The 25331-nt window shown below is 37.1% G+C and overlaps 1 protein-coding gene across 3 annotated transcripts in view; it reads left to right on the top strand.

Annotated features, from left to right (window-relative positions):
- ADGRL4 (adhesion G protein-coupled receptor L4) overlaps nucleotides 1-25331 on the top strand; it is a 111337-nt gene that overhangs the window by 40814 nt on the left and 45192 nt on the right. For all 3 annotated transcript variants that reach the window (XM_077771131.1, XM_077771129.1, XM_077771130.1), the window contains exon 3: nucleotides 18198-18350. In XM_077771131.1, the coding sequence (XP_077627257.1) occupies nucleotides 18198-18350 (153 nt within the window). The remainder of the gene's footprint in view (nucleotides 1-18197; nucleotides 18351-25331) is intronic.

The raw sequence follows: 25331 nt of genomic DNA, 5'->3' as shown, positions 1-25331 counted from the left end.
CATTATCACCCGAAGTCCACAGTTTACAGTATGGTTCATTCTTGGCATACATTCTGCAGGTTTGGAAAAAAGTGTATAATGAGAGTGTCCACCATTACAGTCTCATACAGACCATTTCTACTGCCCTGGGAACGCTCTTAGTTTTGCCTATTCTTCCCTCTCTCCTCTTCTATGGATTTTTAATCTTCACAATAACCCTCCAGTGGACGTCCTTGATTCCATTTTGCTGGCGGGGAAATTAAACTTTGGACATGTCATATAAGATTCAAACTCCGTCCTGTGTGACTCTTCATCTGTGTTTTTCCCAATTTCATGATGGCTCTTTTCAACCAGGATTTCAAATAACAGGGTTTTTTTCCTTTGTTTTTGTTTTTGTTGTTGTTGTTGTTTTGGTTCTATGCTATCATTACAGTCAAGCTGAAATAAACTTTCCTTTCTCTTTGGAGAATAGTTCTTTGGTCACCGTGTTCACTGGAGATCATAGAAGTCTTGCTTAATATTCTACAGTGTCAGCTCGGCTGTCAGATTTGAAACCCAGCTCTAACAGTCTAATGCTGAGTCCTGCTGTGTGCTGTCTAACATCTCTGTGCCTTCAGTGTTTTCATCTGTAAAATAGGGAAATATTACTTCCAAGTTTTGTTTTAGTAATTAAATGACACAGTAATGTAACTGCCTGGCACATAATAAATGCTTGATCAATGTTAGCAATTACTTTCTTATTATAAGTGATAGTCAGGGGCCTCTGGGGGGCTCAGGCCATTAAGCATCTGACGCTAGATTTTGGCTCAGGTCATGATCTCATGGTGGTGAGATGGAGGCCCACATCAGACTCTGCACTGAGCATGGAGCCTGCTTAAGATTCTCCATCTCTCTCTCTCTCTCACCCTCTGCCCCTCTTCCAACTCACACATATTCTCACTCTAAATTTTTTTTTTAAAAAGAGAGATTAATGCAGATGGGTCCAGTAGTTTTAATACTTCTAATCTCTTGTTCTTTCTAGCTATTGGTCTTTGGAGTAGGTTATTTATTTTTTTAATGTATTTTTAAATGTTTATTTTTTTGAGAGGGTGAGAGAGAGCGTGAGAGTGGGGTAAAGAAGAGAGGGAGACAGAGGATGCAAAGCAGGCTCTGCTCACAAACCATGAGATCATGACCTGAGCTGAAACCAAGAGGCAGGCACTTAACTGACTGCACCACCCACGTGCATTGGTAGGTTATTTGAAAGAAGATTGTACTCATACTTGATCTTGGTATATCATTTTATTGTTTGCTAGAAAATTGTTAGGATGTGAGATAAGGAAATACTCCATCTTTTTTCCTTAAATTAACCTTGATTGTTTGGGTATCTCCGGGAGTACTATAAAAACTGAAATGTTGGCATGTTATTTTATATTATTTATATTTTTATGTCAGCCTGCAAGGTGTGCCTGCTATAAACAAGCAAGTACAAGGAGTTAGTGCTCCAAAGGAGATATTCCTTTCCTAGCACAGTTAAAATTGAATCCTCAGTTAATTTTTCACTTATATTTTATTTTTATAACAAAGTATTAGGTAGATTATGGTTTTTTGAGTTGTAGTTAAGTGATGCTTATAAAGACTTAAAAAATACAACAATTTTAGATTTCACATTAAAACAGGAATCTCCCCAAATATATACCTGGATTTTATCAGAACTCCTGAGTAAGTAGCCATAAGCAGCAATTATATTTTTATATTATGACTTAGGTGAATTCCTATTTTAGAGATAAAAATACTTAAGAATAAAATAGCTTCAAAATTGTACTTATTTAAGTACACTTATATTCACTATCTCATTTATTGCTGAGAACATTTCTATAGGAATTTAGAAAGTATATTATTAATATCAGCACTTTGTAGATGAAAAGCAGAGACACAAAATAGAGCTAAGTGACTTGCCCGAAATAACACAGCTGTTTGTAAATAAATCCACAACTGGGGCTTATCTTCTTGACTCAAAGCCTTTGTAAAAATTTTTAACACAGCAAATAGCAGAATTCTCTTCTGATTACATGTCCTTCTGCTCCCAGAATATCTAGTATGAGTCGTTTAGCCAGAACCAGGATGTTCTTGTTTTCAGAAGTCTGCACAACAAAGTCATTAGGCATAACTAACTGCTATCACAGCCATCTGTAAATGGGCTTTGAAAGAAACAACTTTGATACTGTAACAGAAAAACATCACAGAGGCAGAAAACAGTGTTTTATTTGATGAGTTTAACTATATCCCAACTAATAAATTGGCTGTCATCCTTGCCCAGGGAAGATAAGGGGGGTGAGGACATGCAGATGCCCTTTTGGCTTGCCAATGTGCAATTATCCCATGACAGAACACAGTTTTACTATGATTGATGAAACATTTTAGGGGGGGAAAAAGGACTTAAATAGAAGAATTTTATTAGGTTTTCAAATGACACTGCTAACAATAGTGCTGGGGAAAAATAAACATGAAAACATTTTAAGTAGATAGCAGGAATGCAACCTAATCCAAACTGCCTAGAATGTCCTTGCTGTTTTCACTTACTTTTGCATCATATATGGGGATGTAAACAACTTAATTCTAAGGTTATTGTTGCAACCTTTTCTGCTTTGTACTTTGATCAGAAATACTGTCTGAAATAAAAATGAGATACCTCTAAGACTTCAGTGGCTTGTCATAAAAGGATGCTATTAAACATAAAAAAATGCAGTAACTGAATACTCTGAGCTAGAAAAGCACTAGAGTGATAAGGAAATGTACATTATACAGAAATATCAGGATCACTCTGATCTTGAACATTCATTTTCAAGTTGGACAAAGTTTTTGAATCAGTCTCCCTTGCTCTTAAGTATTCATATCTCAAGTTATATAATCAGTTTTACCATCCCATATTGGGTCAGATCACTGGTCCAGAAAATAAGGCATCAGATCTTTTCCCAGAGTCGGTACTATTAGCTAAATCATCTTCACACTGCTCAGTGTACCTAACCAGTGGTATGAGGCTACAAAACTGATGGAGGAAAGCAATTTCTAACTGACCCTTAAGGCAATTATTTTAGGCTGGAAGCGTGATATCTGATTACACCAAGTATCATTTTCAATTTAAATAGCTATAAATTACTCACACCTTTTTTTGAATAGCAACAAGTTTTAAATCAATGAACTCTTCTGAGAATTGAAGAAATGTCCATATGTTTATTATATGCCCCATAAAACAGTGTTTCTTTACATGCTTTAATTATTTCTTGGGGCTGTGATTTTATTATGTGTAAATTTATTTTTATTTTTTCTCACGAAGAGACCCCATAAAACAGTTGGGTGACCGATGATTTGAGACTAGCCAGACATAAATGATAAAATAATACTTTTGTGATATGCTTTATGATTAAAACAGATTTGTCTCAAAATTTAAACAAATGTCGTGTTCAATCCTGCTGATATGGAAACTATGAATACAAGATTTATTTTTCACAGTCCCAAAGTATCCAAATCCAATTAGAGGGTTCTATCTTGCTAAAAAGACTTCAGAAGGCAAAGAAAGATAATCTTGGCAGCACGTTGAAAGTAGGCCTACTCCTAAATAGGCAGGGTCAGAGGAATTTGGGATCGGGTAGGAAAGATGGGTAAGGAGCAGAGTAGGGTTAGGGCAAAGGAAATGTGGAGCATGAATTGTCTACTGAGCAGCCTCTGTTGTGGTTTGAACACTAGTATGATTTATACCTCTTACAAGCCGCATTCCAACTTTTAAACAGTTTGTCGATAAACAGTGGGTGATGTACTCAGATCTGGGTGCAAATAAGAAGACCATATTGTGATCTTCTCATTGAATGAGCATTTATTGTGCATCTTCTGTGTACCAGATATATACAAATGTCTGAAAATACAAATATCAATAATTTACAGTCTTTTTCCTTGATAATCTCACAGTTTAAAATCAAAGACCTCTTTGTAGAGAATTCATCAACTTATAATAATAAAATATAGGAATCTTATTTAAAAATTTTTTAATGTTTTCTTTATTTCTGAGAGAGAGAGAGACAGCATGAGCAGGGAAGGGTCAGAAAGAGAGGGAGACACAGAATCTGAAACAGGCTCCAAGGTCTGAGCTAGCCATCAGCACAGAGCCCGATGTGGGGTTCGAACCCATGAACCGTGAGATCATGCCCTGAGACGAAGTCAGACGCTCAACCAACTGAGCCACCCAAGCACTCCTAGGAACCTTATTGTAACAATCATAAAATATGAAACAAGCTTTTATGTGTACCATAGTTTTGCATGTCAAGTTTTCTTAAGGAATGGTAAGCTTCTGTGGCAACTTTCCTCAAGCAGATTAGCACCATATTTCGTATTAATCAAAATTTGTTATTTGATTAGTTTTATGTGGCCATAGATTTTTAAATATGCCCTCACCATTCTTGTACTTTATTTTGTACATATTGTGATATCTGTGGGATTTGCAAGTATATGTCACCAAAAAGATGGAAAAATCATTGAAATGAAATTTTTATTTCTTTTCTTTCAACAAATAAAAGCTCTGTATGTTACTTTTACACACGCATCTATACATATGTGTATAGCTATATTAGTTATAAAACAAAAATACATAAATGACATTTCACTATAATTTTTGAAGAATGCTTGATATGATTTATGGCCAATATCTAAAGAAAAAGGTGTCATGCTGACATTCTCAAGATAAAGCTTATGCTTGGATGGAAAAGACAGGGAGATAAAGAATCAACAATATCTTCAACATAGTTTTGCACAAGGACTTGTGAAATAATGGTGTAGATAAAAAGAACTTGGGGGAGGCAAAATGGTTGTCATCTTTGAAGAGGAAGCTAATAAATTAAAAAGTTTCCATATTTAATTTAGGGACTTGTTGGGAGACATTTGTAATATCCAATAGCTATTGAATTAAAATGCAGAGAGAGATCAAAGATGGAGGAAAAATAACAAATGTAGGAGTGTCCCCAGGAGTAATCATTGAAAACACAGAGGGAATGTTATTTCTAAGGACAAAGGGCTGCTAACTGAGGCATTTTAAGGATGCATTAAATGTTTACTGCAGATAGCCTGAAATCCCACCCATGCTTTGTTCCTAGGGTCCTGTACTATGATTAAGGGATTTGAAAAATGAATATTAGGTCTGACCTACCAAAAATTTAAAAATAAGATAGATTTGAGCATTAAACAAATACTATTTTTTGATAATAGCCTGATATCAAGATGCACCTATTGGCTGATAGAGATATAGTTGTGAGCTTTTTCCATTTCTTTCTCGGATATTAATGGATTATTATCCATTCCTAGAGCTATGGCTCTAGGAATGGATAATAAAATGTACAAGACTAGGTGAAGTTGGGATCATCAATGTAGGCATCAGGAAAGAATCACTCAGACATGGGACAAGCAACATCCTAGTTTAACTAAAAAAACAAAATTAAATTAAATTAAAAAACTACAAACAAAACTGATAGTTTTGCATGTCAGTACCATTTGTCACACCCTAAATGTGGTAAATATTGAGTGGTAAATGTGGTAAACAGTTATAATCACAAGTTATGGAAGGCAGCAGATCATCATTATACTATGTACAGTTGGATGACAAAAGTAAATTTTGTCAGGACAGGAAATTCTTGCTCCCCTACACCTGTTCCTGATACTCATCATGAAATCCACATTTTTGTGCTTGACTAAAATTAGGTAACCATACTTCCTTTCTGCAGCATGCTTTACCTGCCTACCGTTCCCTATTCTCACCTTGATCAAAGTAATATCAACTCTATAAGCCCTATTATGTCCCTACTATTAGTTTTCCATTTCAGTAAACATAAGAACCCTAATTATCTCTTATTTTACACATTCATAATCATACAGTCATCATTCATTTGCATTTATATATTGTAGGGTTGAGTGTCCACCATTATCACACCTCAGTCTAATCTTCCTCTGTATTGAGGCCTGTCTACAAAATACGTTATAATTTGATTAGAACGCTATCGTGAATGTTTACTTCACACAGAGTACATGGGTGAGTGATCTCCTCTCTGAATCCATGCATTTCTACAAATGTTTTGCACTCTCATGAGTGAAAGATTTCTTTAGCTGGTTAGAGAACAATTGGATTGGTTATTTTATCCCAGTAACTTACACATGCTACCTCACTGCCTCTCAGTTATGTTGGTGAGAATCTGATACTTTTGTAATCATTTTTCCTTTGTTAACTGGCAACTTTTCTTGTAACTGAGAGCTTGTAAGATTTTTTCTATTATTGATTTGATTTTCCCTTGAATATGTATTACTTTAATGATCAGAAACAAAAATCAATAAAACTAGTTTCTCAAAAAGTCTTTCATAACCATCACTTAAGTACCAGAAAGACTATACGAGTATGATTCATCTTTACTGTTATAGTTAATAGATACAACAGAATGGAGAAAAAAATTAGACTCATTGATTCATAATGTGAACTAAGTGTATGAGGATTTTCATCCTACCCTCTGCAGCCAATGAGCAAGAGAAGTGGTTTCCATTGTCTAGAGAAATAAGGTGCTTGTTTTCTCTCTTTTTGCCTGCTCTACTTATACTTGGTTTTGCTTGTTTGCCCTAAATGTGTGTTTTAATAGCTCTGACAAAGAGAGGACCAAAAAATGATCATAGCATAAAATGGGAACATTTTGTTAAGTGCTACATTTCCTTCAGAAAATAAGTAAATGCAAAAACAGCAACAAAGAGCATTCTATACATTGGAAGGTGGATGTATATCCTTGGCAAAATACCTGATCTGTATTTGAAGGCATACTTTTCCTTTCAAACAACTTGAAATGATACTTGCTGCTACAAACAGTTTTAAAAAACACAGTTTTGGGGTGCCCGAGTGTCTCAGTCAGTTAAGCATCTGACTTAAGCTCAGGTCATGATCTTGCGCTTCATGAGTTCGAGTCCTGCATCGGGCTCTATGCTACAGCTCAGAGCCTGGAGTTTTCTTTGGATTCTGTGTCTCCCTCGCTCTCTGCCCCTCCCTTGCTCATCCTCTCTCTCTTCCTCAAAATAAATAAACACTTAAAATTTTTTTGAAAAAGAAATTTTTAAAAAACACAATTCCATTAAAGAAACTTTTTTAAAAAATATTTTTATTTATTTCTAGGAGAGAGAGAGAGAGAGCATGAGCAGGGGAGGGTCAGAGACAGAGAGACACATAGACTCTGAAATAGGCTCCAGGCTCTGAGCTGGCAGTCAGCACAGAGCCCGACGCGGGGCTCGAACCCACAAACCGCGAGATCNAACTGAGCCACCCAGGCAACCCAGAACCAAGGTTTTTTCTTTTTTTTAATATTTTTATTTCTAGGAGAGAGAGAGAGTGAGCAGGGGAGGGTCAGAGAGAGAGGGAGTCACAGACTGAAACAGGCTCCAGGCTCTGAGCTGGCAGTCAGCACAGAGCCCGACGCGGGGCTCGAACCCACGAACCGCGAGATCATGACCTAAGCAAAAAGTCAGACGCTTAACTGACTAAGCCACCCAGGGGCCCCAAGAAACTTTTTAAATGAATGAACACCCAATGGAAAAACTTGATTCTTGTATAATTCTACTTTCTTTACCATGATAATTCTAACATTTTGCATTTGCTGTATCTGACTTTTCCTTTACTTAGTTGGACTTTTTAAATCGCTGGTCATGGGAAACATGAGTTTTACCATGTGTTTTATAATCACCGATGGAAAAGTGAGAACTATGTCCTCTATATTGGATTTATTTTTTTAATCTGTCTTCTTAATTCTGCAAACATGAGTCTGTGTATGTGGCCAGGTGGGTTATGTATGTATCACATTCTGACCTGCACTTAAAGATTCGGGTGCAGAATATTCCAAGAGGGGAAGAAAGATAGGATTCTCTGTCTTCCCTTCCTTGTCTCATACAGAGGATGTAATGACATCATTTCAGCGTGGAAACAGTAACTCCAGTTCTTTCATCTTTCCCTCTCCTGACCTTTTTTTCTCCCTTATGTCCTTACCTATATGCTTACCTTAATATTCCCAAGATATGTGCAAACTGAAGAAAGTCCATAATTGAGGATGCTAATAGTGATGATTTTTCTCAGTTCATTAGACCGTTGGGTATGAGAAGACTATTGATTACAAGTGCTATGGGACACACACAAGTCCAGCAGGCTGCCTTGAGAAGAAATAGAAAGAAAAAAGAAAAAAAAAAAAACCTCTAGTATTGCTTCACCTTTGACATAGAGGGCCTGTTTCACAAGGAATCACATAATAGTTATAGTCATTTTAGTGTTCAAATTTACAGAGCAATACTGGAGATCATGACCAGAGGGAAAATGTGTGTAAGAGTGATGTTCTCTTAAGGTTCTGTGGCTTTCACATTGTTAGAATCCTTTTGAGTCCACCAAGTGCTTGGAAAAGAGGACACTATTTTCTCTTTTTTAATTATTTTTTTTCTTGACTGAGGTCAATGGATTAAAAAATGGAATAGAAACTAAAATCATGCTCAGCCTCTAGAATGCCAGTGTCTTATAAACCCAGTAAAACTTTACTATACAGAAAGCAATATAATTATATGGCTTGTTGCCAAAAATGTGTCATTACCTGGATAGTCCATAGCACCTTTGAATTTGGAGAATTAGACACCCATTAATTGTGCCTTGTTTAGAAGAACACTTTATGACAAAGAAGACGTCACTCTACATTGCAGAGATGGAAAGTGGATCCGGGTACCTGCAGCATAAAAACTGTGTACAACAGCTTTTCTTTCTAAACTGCGTGATTTAGCCCATCTGAAGTTTAGTTTCCCCATAAGTAAAATAGAGATAATACCAATCATTGTGTTATTGTAACAATTAAATAAAATGAGCCATCCAGCAGAATGTGTGAGAAATGTTTCCTGTCTTCTTTCAGGTTATTAAGGTATAAATCACCCTGATCTAGTTTTTAATGAAAGCCCATGATAACAAAATGAGTAGCTAACCGCCAGCCGCAGGGACAAGTTGCCCAAAAATATGCTGAGAGATGATTTTTCTAACATATACGTCTGTTTATTATTTTAAACTCCTGCATGGTCTTTAGTTAAGTTGGACTGAACCACGTGGAACCCCAAAGATATTTCTGGCCAACACTGGAAACAAAAATAAGTTAAAAGGCTTCTTTGGTCCTTATTCTCTACCCGCACATCCTAACCTCTGGACTATACCACTCAGTTGGTAGGAAGAGGCAAACCCAAGTAGCAACATGTAAGAAACACAACAAAGGGAAAAACAGGAGTGCAATAATGCCACAGCCACACTCAGGAAAACCATGGAGATCAGAGCAGGAGGAGTGAGGAGAGTGAGTCCACCCAAAGTGAAGTGCAAAGGAAAACAACAGGCTTGCTTCTTGCACTAGAGCTGAGTAAATGCCAGGCTCTTGATTCTGATGCATCCTCTGGAAGAGGAGGGAGCCTTGAGTTTTACCTGGTTGTTAAACAATCTATGGCTATATAGTTGACTGTCCAACTGTTAATATTCCTCTATAAATGTCCTAAAGGCACCTTCAGTCTTTCCTTGTCCACAAGCACACTCCCTCCTTAGCCCCAACGGAAGCTCTTCTTCTGCTTCTTCTGTCCTGGTAAGTAGATCCATTTATCAGCAAAATCCCTCCAAGTTAGAACTTGGGAGTCGTCCCTACTTCCCACATCTCCGNTCTGATGCATCCTCTGGAAGAGGAGGGAGCCTTGAGTTTTACCTGGTTGTTAAACAATCTATGGCTATATAGTTGACTGTCCAACTGTTAATATTCCTCTATAAATGTCCTAAAGGCACCTTCAGTCTTTCCTTGTCCACAAGCACACTCCCTCCTTAGCCCCAACGGAAGCTCTTCTTCTGCTTCTTCTGTCCTGGTAAGTAGATCCATTTATCAGCAAAATCTCTCCAAGTTAGAACTTGGGAGTCGTCCCTACTTCTCCAATGAACTCAAATCCTATTAGTCTCCAATCCTCACAAATATTTTAATGATTATTTTATTATGAAAAATCTGAACACACAAAAGTAATAATAATAATATAGAGATCCACATGTAACCGTTATCCAGCTGATACAATTTTTTTTTTTAATTTTAAAGTGTATTTGTTTATTGTGAGAGAGAGAGAAAGAGAACACAAGCAGGGGAGGGGTAGAGAGAGAGGGAGAGAGAAAATCCCAAGCAGGCTCCATGCCATCAGCGCAGAGCTTGATATGGGATTCGATGTCATGAAGTGTGGGATCATGACCTGAGTCAAAACCAAGAGCCATACACTTAACCAACTGAGCCCCCCAGGTGCCCCTACAATTTTCAATTCATGCCTAATCTGGTATAATCCTAATCACTTTTCTTCCTCTCCCCACAGCACTGACTTTTAGCACCTAAATATTTCTGAAATATGGCCTACCACACTTTCTCCTCCCTTCTGCTTTCATTAGTTCTTCAGGCCTTGTGTCCTACTGGATCTACCTGGATCTTAGCTAATTTTCCTTACGTTTCCAAAACCATTTTGAAATTCAAACCTAATCCATTTTCTCTACTACGTAAACCTGATGATGGCTGTTTTCTTACCCACTGCCATAGTCCCAGATTCTTAGCAGGTGTTTCCTCAGTTTAGCCCAGGCCTCCCTGCACAGACTCTTGCTCCGCATCCCCTCCCCTCACACCCAGTGTTCAACAGTACAGCTCTTCTGTAGAGTATGCTGCCCCTGCGGGCATTTGGGTAAGCTCTTTCCTTTGAGAGGATTGTTGGGGGCTCTTTTCTTTGTCTAAATTTCTTTTTTAAGTTTTTTTGGGTTTTTTTTTTTTTTGAGAGAGAAACAGACAGAGAGAAAGGGAAGGAGAGAGAGAATGAGTAGGGGAGGGGTAGAGAAAGAAAGGAACAGAGGATCCGAAGCAGGCTCTGTGCTGACACCAGAGAGCCCAGTGTGGGGCTCGAACTCACAAAGAGTGAGACCATGACCTGAGCTGAAGTTGGACGCTTAACCGACTGAGCCACCCAGGCCTCTTAGCTTGTCTAAAGTCTAATACTTCACTGTCTGTTTCCAGCTTCCCCTCCTCTCCTAAGCCTTCCCTATAAATAACCTTTTCCATTCTATCCTGAAAACTTGCCCAGGAAACCATTCTCCTGAGTTACCACCGCACTGCTGAATACCTCTTGTATTTGTTGCACACACTACATCCTAATAATTCGGGATTTTGTACATCGTCTCTCCGGTAGCCGTGGATCCTGTTATGTCCCAGGCTGTGAGCGTGCCTTTGCTCTTGTAGTGCTCAACTCAGTGTGTTAGACATGAACCACTAAAAATTTTTGCTGGAAAAGTGTTAATATTTCTCCTTAACAATTTTTATAAATTTTTAAAAAATTTTATCTACAGCTTAATGGTGTTACAATGAAATTTTCAAATGATAGTCTAATTTAATATTTATTTTATTATCCCACACTAAGGATTAAGTATGGAGTTACAGAGAGTGGGTCACATATAACTGGTAAGTTGATTGGAACCACGGAAATAAGAGCACAAAAAAGCAGGCTTCTATTTTCCTATATGATATCCATCCCAAGAAACTTTCTCCTTGAGAATTAATTATTATGAAGCTGGACAGTGGAAAGTTTAAGGCTATTTAAATACTTCAAATTTATATTTTACTTCACAAAGATAATTTCTTGCCTATCTCCACTATCTTGGGGGAAGAGAGGAGGTTACTTTCAGATAAGTGCTATTTTACGAAACAAGATTTGACTGGGACCATTAGGGAATTAGTCCTTATTGTATATCCAGTCCAGAAGATTGGGAGAGAGATAACAAAATACTTTTATTTCCCAATTCTTGATAAGAAAGCTAAGAGGTCAAGTGCTCAAAACCACACAGTAGAGAAAGACACAAAACTCATTGTTAATCTCTTTTTTTTTCTGCCTATTAATAATGTCACCCAAGACTTATAAAAATGTGTTGAGGTCCAATAACATGTTGCCATGTTTAATTTTTATTTTTAGAAACATAATCAGTAGGTATAGTGTCTCATTTTCTTGGACTCTCACCAATACCTCAGACCTAGTGAGTCCTTTTCTCTGTATTTTTGCATATCATTTTTCAGCTATAGGCCACAAGGGATGAAATCTTCATCGTTCTCTATATTACCAATAACTGATCTGAGAGCACAATTTCTTTTAAAGTTAATATAAACTTCTCCCAGTATGCTGTAAAAGGAGTCAAATTTTGAGATAAATATTGAAACTTTTATTTTAATAAGAACTCAATTATATGCTCCTGTGTTAACTTGCTTTAGAATGTGAACTCCGACAGCAGGGCACATATCCTGACTTTTTGATTAATTTTTACTTATTTCCCAGTATAGACCATATTCACATTTGGGAACTAGGAAACTCCATAAATATTTAAGTAACTAAATGATTGAATCAAACCCAGTGTTATGAAATATTTTTATTTTACTTGATTTAGATGAGTGTGTTCAATCTGTGAGCTACTCTCAGTTAATTTTAATAAACTTGGTTTTTTGTACGCATACATAAACAGATGTGCTCGCTCTCTGAGCATATATGTACGTATTGTCGTTAGAGTTGCATAATACATCTCTGTGTACAGAATAAATTAATAATTAAATACGCACATGTTAATAAAGTATTAACTCTTCAGCCCACTTTACATAAAGCCATTCAAAATTTCTCTGACTTTATTATCGATTTTCAGCAATTTTCCTCAACTCCTCCAGCCTCCATATGCTTTAGCTAAAGGTTGACAAATGTCTTGCCAAGTGCTACACATGAACAAAGTGTTTTAAATATGCTTTTTGACTTTTTAAACATCTTAATCCTTTAGGTAAAGTGCGTACTTCCCAGTACCACACGCCATTCAGCCTCTGTTATCTGATTGATACCTAGTGCGGTCACCTACGTGGCCCATACAGCTTTTGAGAGCCCGGTCTCTGTCCTTATCTGTCTCTGAGTTGCTGGTCTCTCGAGGGAGTTCAAAACTCTTCCTTTGCTGCCCTGTCCTATCTATACAAGAATAAATCAGGTAGTATGGTAAGGACCAGAGCTTTCAGTGAGCAAGTGATTAGAGAGACATGCCTATTAAGGTAAGGTAAAAAGAGGTCTGATGCAAATACACACACCCCCCCCCCCCACAAATCTTAGGTGCAAGCCTGACTGAGCCCTGCTCTAGATATTAGAGACAATGTTCTTGCTTCTCTCAAGCTGACTGGTTCTTCTCTTGACTTCTCTTGAACTAGTTTTTTTTAAGCAGTTGAAATGGTGGTGTGCCCATTGTAGAAATTTGGGTGTGTGCTCAGAGCAAAAGACACGCCAAGTGCTGTTTGCTTCCTTTGTTTTAGGGACCGGCTTGCCTTGGGCCTAGGAACGGGGTGTAACAAGGAGTCCTACCAGCCTTACCGTGAAATAGATCTGAATTGTAGGACATCCTGCCAGGGATTAAGATCTTATATTTGTTGAGCTTTGGACCTCATCGTTAACAGTCAAGATCAGGTCTCAGATATCCGAAAGTCTGTTTACAAAGATCTTTTTTAAAGTAGATTGTATATTTCCACATCATAAAATGAAATAACACCATTTTGTTGATATTTCAGCCCAGTTAAAAAACTCGTAATTCTTAGGGGAAAAATGTTAATATAATGGTACTGTATAAAGCCATATACAAAACTAGATATTTTGCATCTGAATTATGTTTCAAATAGAAATGCCTCAAGGGAAAAAAAAAAGAAATGCTTCAAGGGATGAGTGGTTATCTTTGTGTAATGGGGTTACAAATGATTTTTCTTTTCTTTCTTTCTTCTCAGCATTCTTCCAAAGAATTATAATGAGCAGCATTAAATTACTGAAATTTTAAAAACTGAATTATGGAAAACTAATTTTGAGAACTCATGTTAGAGATTCTCTTTTTGTAAATGTTTACTTATTTATTTTTGAGAGAGGGAGAGAGTCTGTGCAGTGGGGGGGGGGGGGGGAGGGAAAGAGGGAGAGAATCTTAAGCAAGCTCCTCACTGTCAGAGTAGAGTCCAAAGTGGGGCTTGAACTCACAAACCGTGAGATCATGACCTGAACCGAAATCGATAGTCAGATGCTTAGCTAGCTGAGCCACCCAAGTGCCCCTACAAAGTCTTTATTATTATAGATGTGTAAGAGTAAGTGATTTAAACTGATTCCCAGACTTTGGAAGCTCCCTTCTACATAGAGAAGGGATGGCATTACATGCTAATGGCCAAGTAGCTGTTAAGAATTTTAAGCAGAGTGTAAACAAATTTCTAGCAATTAAAATAGTAGTAGTAGGGGCGCCTGGGTGGCTTAGTCGGTTAAGCATCCGACTTTCGCTCAGGTCATGATCTCGCAGTTCGTGGGCTCAAGCCCCGCGTCGGGCTCTGTGCTGACTGCCAGCTCAGAGCCTGGAGCCTATTTCAGAGTCTGTGTCCCCCTCTCTCTCTGACCCTCCCCTGCTCACGCTGTCTCTCTCTCTTTCCTAGAAATAAATAAAAATTTAAAAAAAATATTAAAAAGAAATAAAATAGTAGTAGTAATATTTTTTACACAATAGATTAGCACCCTGTATATACCACTTAAAACACACTAAGCTCTACTGTAAGCATTGTCTGAACATCAGTTTCTTTAATCCTCTTGACAATCTTCTGAGTTAGTCACAACATATTTTCCATTTTACAGTAATCTTTCTATCGCAGTGACTAGCACATAATAAACACTCAATAAATGGTAGCTGTTACCACTATGAACTCTTTTTATAATGTATTTAAGAAAAATGAGATCACTTCAACATTCAGAATGGTCTGGGCTTGAACCAGACTTTGCCACTTATTAGTTGTGTGCCTTTAGGTGAGGTAATCCAACTTTTTATATTTCAGTTTTGTTTGTAAAATAGGAATAATGTCTGCATCATAAGATTTATGTGAGTATTAAAAATGTGTGTCAGATAATGTATGCGAAGTGTTCAATATGGCGCCTGATTTATTGGGGACTTCAGTGAATGGTAGTAATGTTAATCATACAACCCTATCTTATAAGGTGTTCCCCAGGGGGCCCCTGGGGCGGCTCAGTCAGTTAAGCTTCCGACTTGATTTTGGCTGAGGCCATGATCTCAGGGTTGTGAGATCAAGCTCTGCCTCAGGCTCTGTGCTGAGTGCGGAACCATGCTTAAGATTCTCTCTCTCTCTCTCTCTCACTCTCTCTTTCTCCCTCTCTCGTTTGCTCTTTCTCACAATTCTGTCTCTATAAAATAAAAAATTTTTAAAATCACTTTAAAAAAAGTGTTCTCCTGAAAACTACAAGGTAAGAAACTACCCTGCAGTTAGGTGGGAGTTGAAAAGACATCAACGACATTATTTCCTTCTCTTTCCATAACATCTTTTAATAGTTCCATATGGGGGCGCCTGGCCACCCAGGCAGCTAAGCGTTTGACTCTTGATCTCAGCTCAGTTCAGTCTCAAGGTTTGTGGGTTTGAGTGATACATGACTTTTATAGGCATGGCCCATGACTCTCTTGTGCTCTCTATTTGACCCTAGCTGCTTACCTGGATCAATACAGAGAGTTTGGAACCCTCTGGGGCCGTGGAGCTATTACATAGAACAAGCCTGTGTCCCTGAACCATTGTGGAAAAATTACCTGAACACTAACCATGCTCTCTGATTAGAGCAATAAATAATCTTTTTACTGTACTGAGCCGTTACATGTTTGGATACATTTATAGCAGTTAATCTATTATACTTAATATAATAAGTCAAAGTGACAAAGCATATAAATAGGATTTGCAAATCTTACCTGACATGTCCATAGTAGTCATTTTTGAAAAAAGAAAGGAATCCATCTTTAGTTGTCTACCATATGTTAGTTTCTATACTTATATTCTTAATGTTTGAAAATGAGGAAGTAGAAATAAAATGTAAGTTAAAAGTGGAACGCAGGGGCACCTGGGTGGCTCAGTTAGTTAAGCTTCCAATGCTTGATCTTGGCTCAGGTCATGATCTCACGGTTTGTGAGTTCAAGCCTCACGTCCTGCTACACGCTGACAGTGTGGAGCCAGCTTGGTATTCTCTTTCTTTCCCTCTCTCTCTGCCCCTCCCCTGCTCGTTCCCTCTCTCTCCCTCTCTCTCTCTCTCTCTCTCTCTGTCTCAAAATAAACTTGAAAAAATAGAATTTAAATAAAGTTTCCATTTTCCTTCTGAAATCACTACCTCAATACCATTCCATCTTGCAAAACAGACCCATAATTCAGCTGACAAATTCTTATTATACATTTTGGCATTTTTAAATAATTCTCACAGAGGCAGCAGGATGCAACAGTTAAGAGAACAGGCTTTGGAACCAAATTCCCTGGCTCTGCAACTAAATAGCTGTGTGATGTTGGCAAGTTTCTTCCCTCTCTAGTCCTTACTTTTTTCAGCAGTGACAGAGCGTAACAATGGCACCTACTTCCTAGAGCTTATGTAAGGATTCAGTGAATTCATATTTATAAAACATTTGGAAAATTCTCCAGTGCTTAGTCATCACTATATGTCTCCAATAGCCTGTGTGTGAATTAAATGTTACACAATTCATTCTTTAAAGAGAAATTAAATTTGGTTTGATAAAAATAGAGGGTAAAAATCAAAGACATTTTTCCAACTTGTTTTTACGATTCCCCTATGATTTCTTTCTGTGCTGCCCAATTAGTCTTCCCTCTACCTTCAGAAATGTTCCAAATACTTTATGCTTGTGTCTTTGCTTAACATTCTGCCTTCCTGTGAGTGACCTTTCTTCTCTCTATCCAATACTTACTTATCCTACATTGGCCTGTTTGGGTCTATTAGTGTCCAAGAGCCACCTTGACAAACTAGGACAAACTTGGATGCTCAAAACAACACATACGTAGCCTCCACAGTTCTGGAGGCTAGAAGTCCAAAATCAAGGTGTTGGAAGGACCACGTTCCCTCCAAAGGGTCTAGAGGAGAATCCTTTCTTGTCTCTTTCAAGTGGTTGCCAACTGTTCTGACATGCCTTGTCTTGCAGTGATCTCCTTTGAAGCTCTTTCTCTGTTTTCACGTAGCTTTCTCCTCTATGTCTTCATGTCTGCATGTCCATGTAATTTATTTTAAGCATACCAATCACTGGATTAGGGTCCACGTAGTCAACAAGACATGGGGTTAGGACTTGAACATATCTTTTTCCAAGACATAATTCAACCCACAATAAGATTTAGTGTCAGCTGAAAATATTTTCTTTTTCTTCCAGCCCATCATGATCACTTCTGAAAAGCACTTATTTTTGGTTTTATTTACTTGACAGATTATGTCAATTTGCCTTTAATTTTTACAGAGGGCTTATGAATCTATATATTTTCTGATAAACTGTATTACAATACTATTAGGTAAAGCTCCAGGACCATGATATCTTTGTGTGTGTGTGTTTGTGTACTATTCTATAGGACAATAAAATGCACATAGTAATGAATAAACACATTAAGGAATAAGTGAAAAAATCTACTAATGCAAAATTCTTCCAGAGAATAAGTAATAAAGATAAATGATACATGATTAGAGCATGTCAATTTGTAATCTCTGATTTTTTCACTTACGATATGCTTTTGACTAATTATAAAGAAAATTATAAATGTACAAATGAGTATACATGTATTGACATTATTATAATTAAATTACATATAAAATTTGGAAAATCTTCCAATAAACTTTTGATGACTATGTTCAGTGTTTCAGAAATAAGAGATTCTGGGGCGCCTGGGTGGCTCAGTTGGTTAAGCACCCAACTTCAGCTCGGGTCGTGATGTCCAGTTTGTGAGTTTAAGCCCCATATCAGGCTCTGTGCTGACAGCTCAGAGGCTGGAGCCTGTTTCAGATTCTGTCTCCCTCTCTCTCTGCCCTTCCCCTGCTCATGCTGTCTCTCTCTTTCTCTGCCTCAAAAATAAATACATAAAAAGAAAGAAAAAAAAGAAATAAGAGATTCTATTTTGCTTTGCAACAACAAAGAAGGTTTCCCATTATAAATAAGAATAACACAAGGTAGAATATGGATCCGACTGTTAACTTTTCCTAGAAACTGGCATCACATTTCCTTATACTGTTTAATGGTCATAATTCGCAAATACTGGTGGGAAATATTAGAAATCAAGTTCAATTATATAAAAATAATGTTTTAATTGATATGTCCACAGATGATAACGAGTGTGGAAACTTGACCCAGCCCTGTGGTGAAAATGCCAACTGCACGAACACAGAGGGAGGTTACTACTGTATGTGTGCGCCTGGTTACAGATCCAGCAGTAACCAGGACAGGTTTATCACAAACGATGGAACCCTCTGCATAGGTAAGTTTGACTCCCTAACTTAAAATTTGTACCTCTTCTCTTGTTTATTACCTCCAGAGATTAAATAATATTTGAACCAAATTCTGCCAGTCTTTGAGGGTACCTTAGTTGTGCAATACTTTTAGAAACTTCATTGATTCCTTTAGTCCTTGAAGACAGTGTCATTGTTTCCTATGGAATATTTATCTAAGGATGTAGGGAAAAAACTGAGGGAGAAAAATCAATCAGTCCACAAGAAAAAAAATCATGTAAAGTATGAAATCTAAAGTGGTGACAAACCGCAGGATAAATAGTTACACTTAAAAATAATATGTTAACTCCCTGCTTCAGGTTCTGTATCTCCCTCTCTCTCTGACCCTCTCTGATCACGCTCGCTCTCTCTCTCAAATAAATAAAACATTTTTAAAAAGTGGGTGTGCATGGGTGGCTCAGTTGGTTAAGCGTCCGACTTCAGCTCAGGTCATGATCTCATGGTTTGTGGGTTCGAGCCCTGTGTTGGGCTCTGTGCTGACAGCTAGCTCAGAGCCTGGAGCCTGTTTCAGATTCTGTGTCTCCCTCTGTCTCTGACCCTCCCCTGCTCATGCTGTCTCTATCTCTCTCTCAAAAATAAATAAAACATTAAAATAAAATAAAATAAAATAAAATAAAATAAAATAAAATAAAATAATAAAATAAAATAAAAAATAATATTTTAATTCAAGAAAACTATCATTTGCATGGCAAGATATTGATGCTTTTATAGATATGCACTCTGAGATGGCCTCTACATTTTCTCAGAAAATGTTCAGAAAGGCATTAGTTATAAAAGAATTGTTCTAGGGGCACCTGGGTGGCTCAGTCAGTTAAGCGTCTGAGTCTTGATTTCAGCTCAGGTCTCATGGTTGTCAGATGGAGCCCCGTGTTAGGCCTTGTGCTGACAATGCGGAGCCTGCTTGGGATTCTCTCTCTCCCTTTCTCTGCTCCTCCCCTGCCCTCGCTTTCTCTCTCTCTCAAAATAAATAAATAAACAAATAAATAAGTAAAAGAATTGTTCTAGTTCTTTTAGTATTATCAGCTAAAAGGTAGTTACACTTAAGATCTGCATTAAGTTTTTCAGAATACTAGAATCCTATTTAGAACATCATTTCAGGTTTACTGAAATGCTCTCTGGAATGATAATAATTTCAATTAAATCCCTAAGTGAAATGTTATTCTGAGACTGAAGAGAGTATCTAGAAGTTTTTTTAATGTCCTTCTGTTGTAAGTTCGTCATGCATTTGATATATCAGATCCTATAGAATTTGGATTAAAGTCTGAGAAAAAAGTTGTTTAGGAAATTCAAAAAGATGAACAATTTTCCGAGGCAAATTCTCTGGGACCAAAGACTTTAACTTTGAAAGTAAGTTATAAAACATCTTGATTATGGTTTATACAAAACTATCCAATTTACCAACAACTAGTGTAATTAATTATGACTGATACTAATCTGCAAAATTAATACATGAACTGAGATCCTGAGTGTGAAATCACATGGCCAGGAAAGGATACTCATGACTCTATATGCAATGTGGACAAGGGCAATGTGCTGTGTCTACTTTACATAGTTAGCTAAAAGAAAGATACCCAGGCTAACCTAGATCACACTAAAGCCTTCAATTAGTTCCCTACTGAGATTCTCATTAGTAAGCTAAGGAGAAGTCTAGCTATGCTCTTATTAACACACGAGAAGTTAGGAGACAACATCCAAAGAAACTTTATCAGCGAAATGTCTCCATCAAAGAAATTATCCTGTCTCATGTACCTATGGTTCATAACATTTACTCCACTGTATAAACAGAAAAGAAGTTCTTCTCCCCATTTGATCTGTAAGTGAGGGCTACTTCTGATTCACATGTTTAGGATAAAAGGAGGATTAGAATCCCAGGCTTGTATCAGGAAAGCCACAGAAGGCTAAAGCAGGTGACCATCTAAATCTTATGCATTGACCTGAATCTTGCAAGTAGAGAGGATTAAGGTTTGCAAGGACTTAAAATAAGAGACAATAGGACTATTTCTGTTGAATGATAATTTCAACACTAATGATAATTAGTGTTTCAATCTTAGTGTTTACAGCAAAAATTTTTATTGGAAAATAGCTTTACAGTATATTCAGGACATAGTCTATGAAACTGTCCAGAAAACTTCTAATACCTCACAATCTGATACTTTCAAACCCCTGCTCTTATTACATCCTCTTAGAATGTTATGTATATGTGTATTTTAGCTTTAGTAGTTAAGTTCTAATTACATAGCTCTGTAAGCTTTACTAGAAATGTTCCACTTAGTGAAGAAATATACACAACATCTTAATCACTGGAATTTAATTTTAACTATGCTCTCCATTCCCTCCTGTCTCTGGAAAACATCTGTCTTTTCATCTGATCATTTTTACTTTTAATATGCTTCACTTCACAAAATGTTGTATTTCTCTGTCTGTTTATGTTCCTTACAAGTATAGAATTCCTATATTAGAAAAAATTGAATCACAGACACAGAGAAAACACGTACACACAGAGATGATTGAATGCCAACGTTTCATGGAGGTATAACGTGTATGTAATTTACGACTCTTTCTCCCAGTACTCATTTATTATTGAGATACTGTGGAATGGCCCTAAGTTTTGGTTAATTCCCTTTTTAGCTATTTTAAGCAATGAGTAAATACAAGAACTATATTAAAACCCAGTACCCAACATTGAGTCCTTCTGTTTCTACCTGTTATGTTTGATGGATTATTCACTGAAAAATTCATTCTCTGGAAAATTGTTATTTCTCACCAATTTTGTTGTCCTTAAGGATTAAGCTTTTTTGAGAAGTAGAACAGCTGTGTCTTTTTTTCTCTAGTCCTATAGTAATTTTCATTGTGCACTCTGATAATCTTCAGGGAATTTGAACAGAGAACTATAATTCTGTTTCCTTTTACATTAGTATATCATCTTGTTCTGTGTTGCCTCTGATTTGAAAGTTTACCTGATCCTAAAATTCACCATGTCTGGTGATCATAGTCATAAAGAACCTCTATAAATAGATAATGAAAACCTCCAATTCAGGGCAAGAAATGACTCAAGCAAAATTCTTTACCTTTAGTCTATATTCAAATAGTATTGGCCACAGATAAGATAATTTTGTTGCAAAAGGATTTGAGGAAGATTTAGCTTCCTGTATATTTGCTTTCCCTTGGAATTACAGTAAAACAGAATTTCAGATGCCTAGCCCCACAGGGACCTGATTCCAAATTCGCATTTCACAAATGAGAAAAAACAAGGCAGCCAATAGGAAAGTGGCTCTCCCAAGGCCAAATGAATAGAACCTAAGAGCTTCAGGTTTACTAGGTGCTTAAGAGCAAGCATTTACAGCGTGTAATTTTTTATGTCGCATTCCCTTGGGTATGCCGATAATTTCAGATTTTTTTCTGGCCTTGGATAATATTAACATTCAGTTTTGTCTTCGTAAATTGTTTTTAGTAAGTGAACATTTTATCTTTTCTTCGCAATCTGTAAGTTAAACATTAGACAATTCAGTTATGGATGAAAATTATAAGAATCAAAACAATCATACGATCATGTTTTGAAAAAAGATTATGATAAAATACTGCTGGGTTGCCTCATTGTAGACATGAAAAACAAGCATAACCTCACTAATGAAAAAGTACCAAGTGAATTTTTTGATGTGCAAAACAAGCGAACGATTGTTATGACGTGCTTATGTTTGGCAAAATCACCTTATTAGTATTAAGCCCAGTGTTAGGTTGGTGGTAGAGAAAGTGGATCAGTTATTGAATATGGTATGCCAATTCTAGCCTGACTGAAATAATTACATAGTAGCAATTTAACTTTTATTAAGATGAGGTGGGGGTTCTTTTCCTCTTTTAGGTCTCTGGGGAGTACCAAGACATGGCTGTCTAATGAGACACTCGTTATCAATCTGTTTTCTCCAAACCTACATATTCACAGGACTCCTGCTAGTAAAACATGCAGTATGGATATAATCACTGGGGCTATTATATCTTGGGCACTACTTCAAAACACCTTCACATACATTTCCTCACTTGTTTTAAAAAAGAACTCTTTTGAAGTAAAAGGTGTTTTTATAGTATTACCCAAAATCATAAAACTAATGAGTATTATAAGCTAGTATTTGAGTTAAGATCTTCTTCTTTTTTTTTTTTTAATATTTTTATTTCTAGGAGAGAGAGACAGAGAGACAGCATGAGCAGGGGAGGGTCAGAGAGAGAGGGAGACACAGACTCTGAAATAGGCTCCAGGCTCTGAGCTGGCAGTCAGCACAGAGCCCGACGCGGGGCTCGAACCCACGAACCGCAAGATCATGACCTAAGCGAAAGTCGGACGCTTAACCGACTAAGCCACCCAGGCGCCCCTGAGTTAAGATCTTCTACAGGGCCTTTACCTGTAAGAAGAAGGACACATAGTGTTATTAGATCTCAGCTCATGAGGCCCTGCAAGAGAATGCTAGAAGTTAGTGTAAATCTTGCTGTAAAATAACAATCATGTTCATTTTGGTAAGCCAGTTGCATCTCATTTGGGCATGGCACTCTTTCAATTTGTTATGATTCTCTCTACAATACCAGGTAGCACAGGGCATAGCGTGATATCCTGAAAAAGGTAGAGGCTTTCTGACTCCTCCAGTACATAGCCAGTTGTAGTCACACACTCCATTACTCGGTAGCTTAGATTCAATAAACTCTACTACCAGTGTACAGAGTGAGAAGGATATCAAATTCAGCAAACCTCACTTCCACATTTTAGTAAATAAGTTACAAAATCAAAAAATATTAAGCAAGAAACATATAAGCAATTTGGAAAACAGTCTTTTGATGGAATGATTAAGACTTGCAAAGCATGACTTTGGTAGGTTAATTAATATTTATTGTATAACATTCAGAGTCAGAATATAAAAATCTGCATAACGCTAATCTTGAATGCTTGTCTCCCAAGATACAACCTCCTTATTATTTTTAAGGATTATTATTTTGTCACTTGGTGACTTTAGAGGTTGAAATACCCTACAGGGCCCACGGCTGACATTCTGGGATAATAACTAGCAAAGTGAGGTGGTAGAAAGGCTTGAACTAGAGCAGAGGCCCCAGCAAGCACCACAGGCATGGAGGATGCACAGGGAAAAATGGAAACACAGTCAGCTATGAGCACCACGATTATATATGCCTTTGTCCAAAATTCACAAGAGAGGGTAGAAATTGAGTTTGCAAAGGTTTGTATGTTGCTTAGACATTGGATTTGGGACAAATTTGCCAAGAAAAGTTGCACCTTTAAATGATTTTAAAATTAAGAGAAATCAACACCTCATTTCCTGTTAGCCCAAGAAGACATCTAAAATATGAAACATGGGTATGGGGCACATAAGTGGCTCAGTTGGTTAAACATCTGACTTTTGCTCAGGTCATGATCTCATGGTTCATGAGTTCTAGCCCCACTTCGGCTCTGTGCTGACAGCTCAGAGCCTGGAGCCTCCTTTGGATTCTGTGTCTCCCTCTCTCTCTGCCCTTCCCCTGCTCACACACTTACTTTCTCTCTCTCTTTCTCTCTCAAAAATAAACATTAAAAAAAATAAAAACATAAATTAAAATTAAACATGAAACATGGGCATTCAGAAAACAAAAGTTTCTTACTTCTGAAATAAATGGTTCTATTTATGATATCACATGGGTCTGTTCACATCTTCCCTGGGGTGTTATCCCCATTTGGATACAATGCATGCTACTTCTTCAGCCTTACTCCAGAAAATAATTACTCTTTAGTTTTCTTATATATTTTTCTCACTTCATTGATTTCATGAAAAATAATAATGCTAGTCTTCACTTCCACCTGGCTTCTTTTCTTTACCCTAAATGCAATCCTTTAGTGGATGGTTCACCATTATCTTAAGAGTCAACTTGCTTTTGCTCATCCCCTACTTTATTTTCTGTCTTGTGTGTGTGTGTGTGTGTGTGTGTGTGTGTGTGTGTAGAGTGACATTCTTTACACACATACACAGAAATGAGAGGAAGTCGTTGAGGGAACCAGAACAATATTCCTGTTTCTTTAAAGGTAATATACTTGGGTCATACAGATTGTGAAGATACAGACTTGGCAGAAGAATAAGGAGTTTCCTATCCTTTTTTTTTTAGGGCTGTGAATTGTCTTCTTAAATCTAATACCATTGCCTTTCTAGCTAATGGAAATTTCTTTAAGAACTGGCGAGAGGCTTACTGTCAGTTCTAGTTTGGGGTGGTTCAATTTTTAATGGTATTCTGTGCCTTCATTACCTTTTGGAAGTGAGAAGTTAGGATCAGCTACTTTTAAGATAACTGGCTAGACGGTCTTTTAAATTGGACTGTGATCACTCCCCCTTTTCTGTGGAAAACAGTATTGTGGCACTCTGTTAGTTTTTTTTTAATCAAATTTTATACTTAAGATTATAGGCGCATTCATTAATCTAACATAGAGTATCTCTAAGATGTCAGAGCCAGGCTGGGAATACAAAAATCTTTGCATTAGTTTAAGGTAATGATCTGGACTCTTCAGTTCCTTGGAAGCCTTCCCTATTGGAACTCTGCCTACTGGCAGAGTATTTATACTGCATTTATAACTTCAAGACATATTTCACTGCAATATGTAAAATTTTAAATTAAGGATATAAATTATGTGAGCTTAAAACCTAACATTTTTATTGTGACTTTGATATACGGCTACTGAAAATCTAAGACTTAATTCTGCACAATTTGTTACTTTATCTATGATGACTGTGTATTAAGAATTGTAGTAAAATATAACCTGGACAAAAGTAATAAATAAGTTGTGGTAAGATTTAAGGGAGTTACATCACACATTCTGCTAATTTTTAGGATAACTTACATGCAAAAATGAAGCTTTGGAAAGAAAGTGAACTATTCTTTTTTATCCTGCAGATTACCCTAAACTGAGTTTACTGTAGTACTAGACAACA

The sequence above is a fragment of the Crocuta crocuta genome, unplaced genomic scaffold (assembly GCF_008692635.1).
Source record: "Crocuta crocuta isolate KB4526 unplaced genomic scaffold, BGI_CrCroc_1.0 scaffold125, whole genome shotgun sequence".
Classification (NCBI taxonomy): Eukaryota; Metazoa; Chordata; class Mammalia; order Carnivora; family Hyaenidae; genus Crocuta; species Crocuta crocuta.
This window is presented reverse-complemented; position numbering and strand designations above follow the sequence as displayed.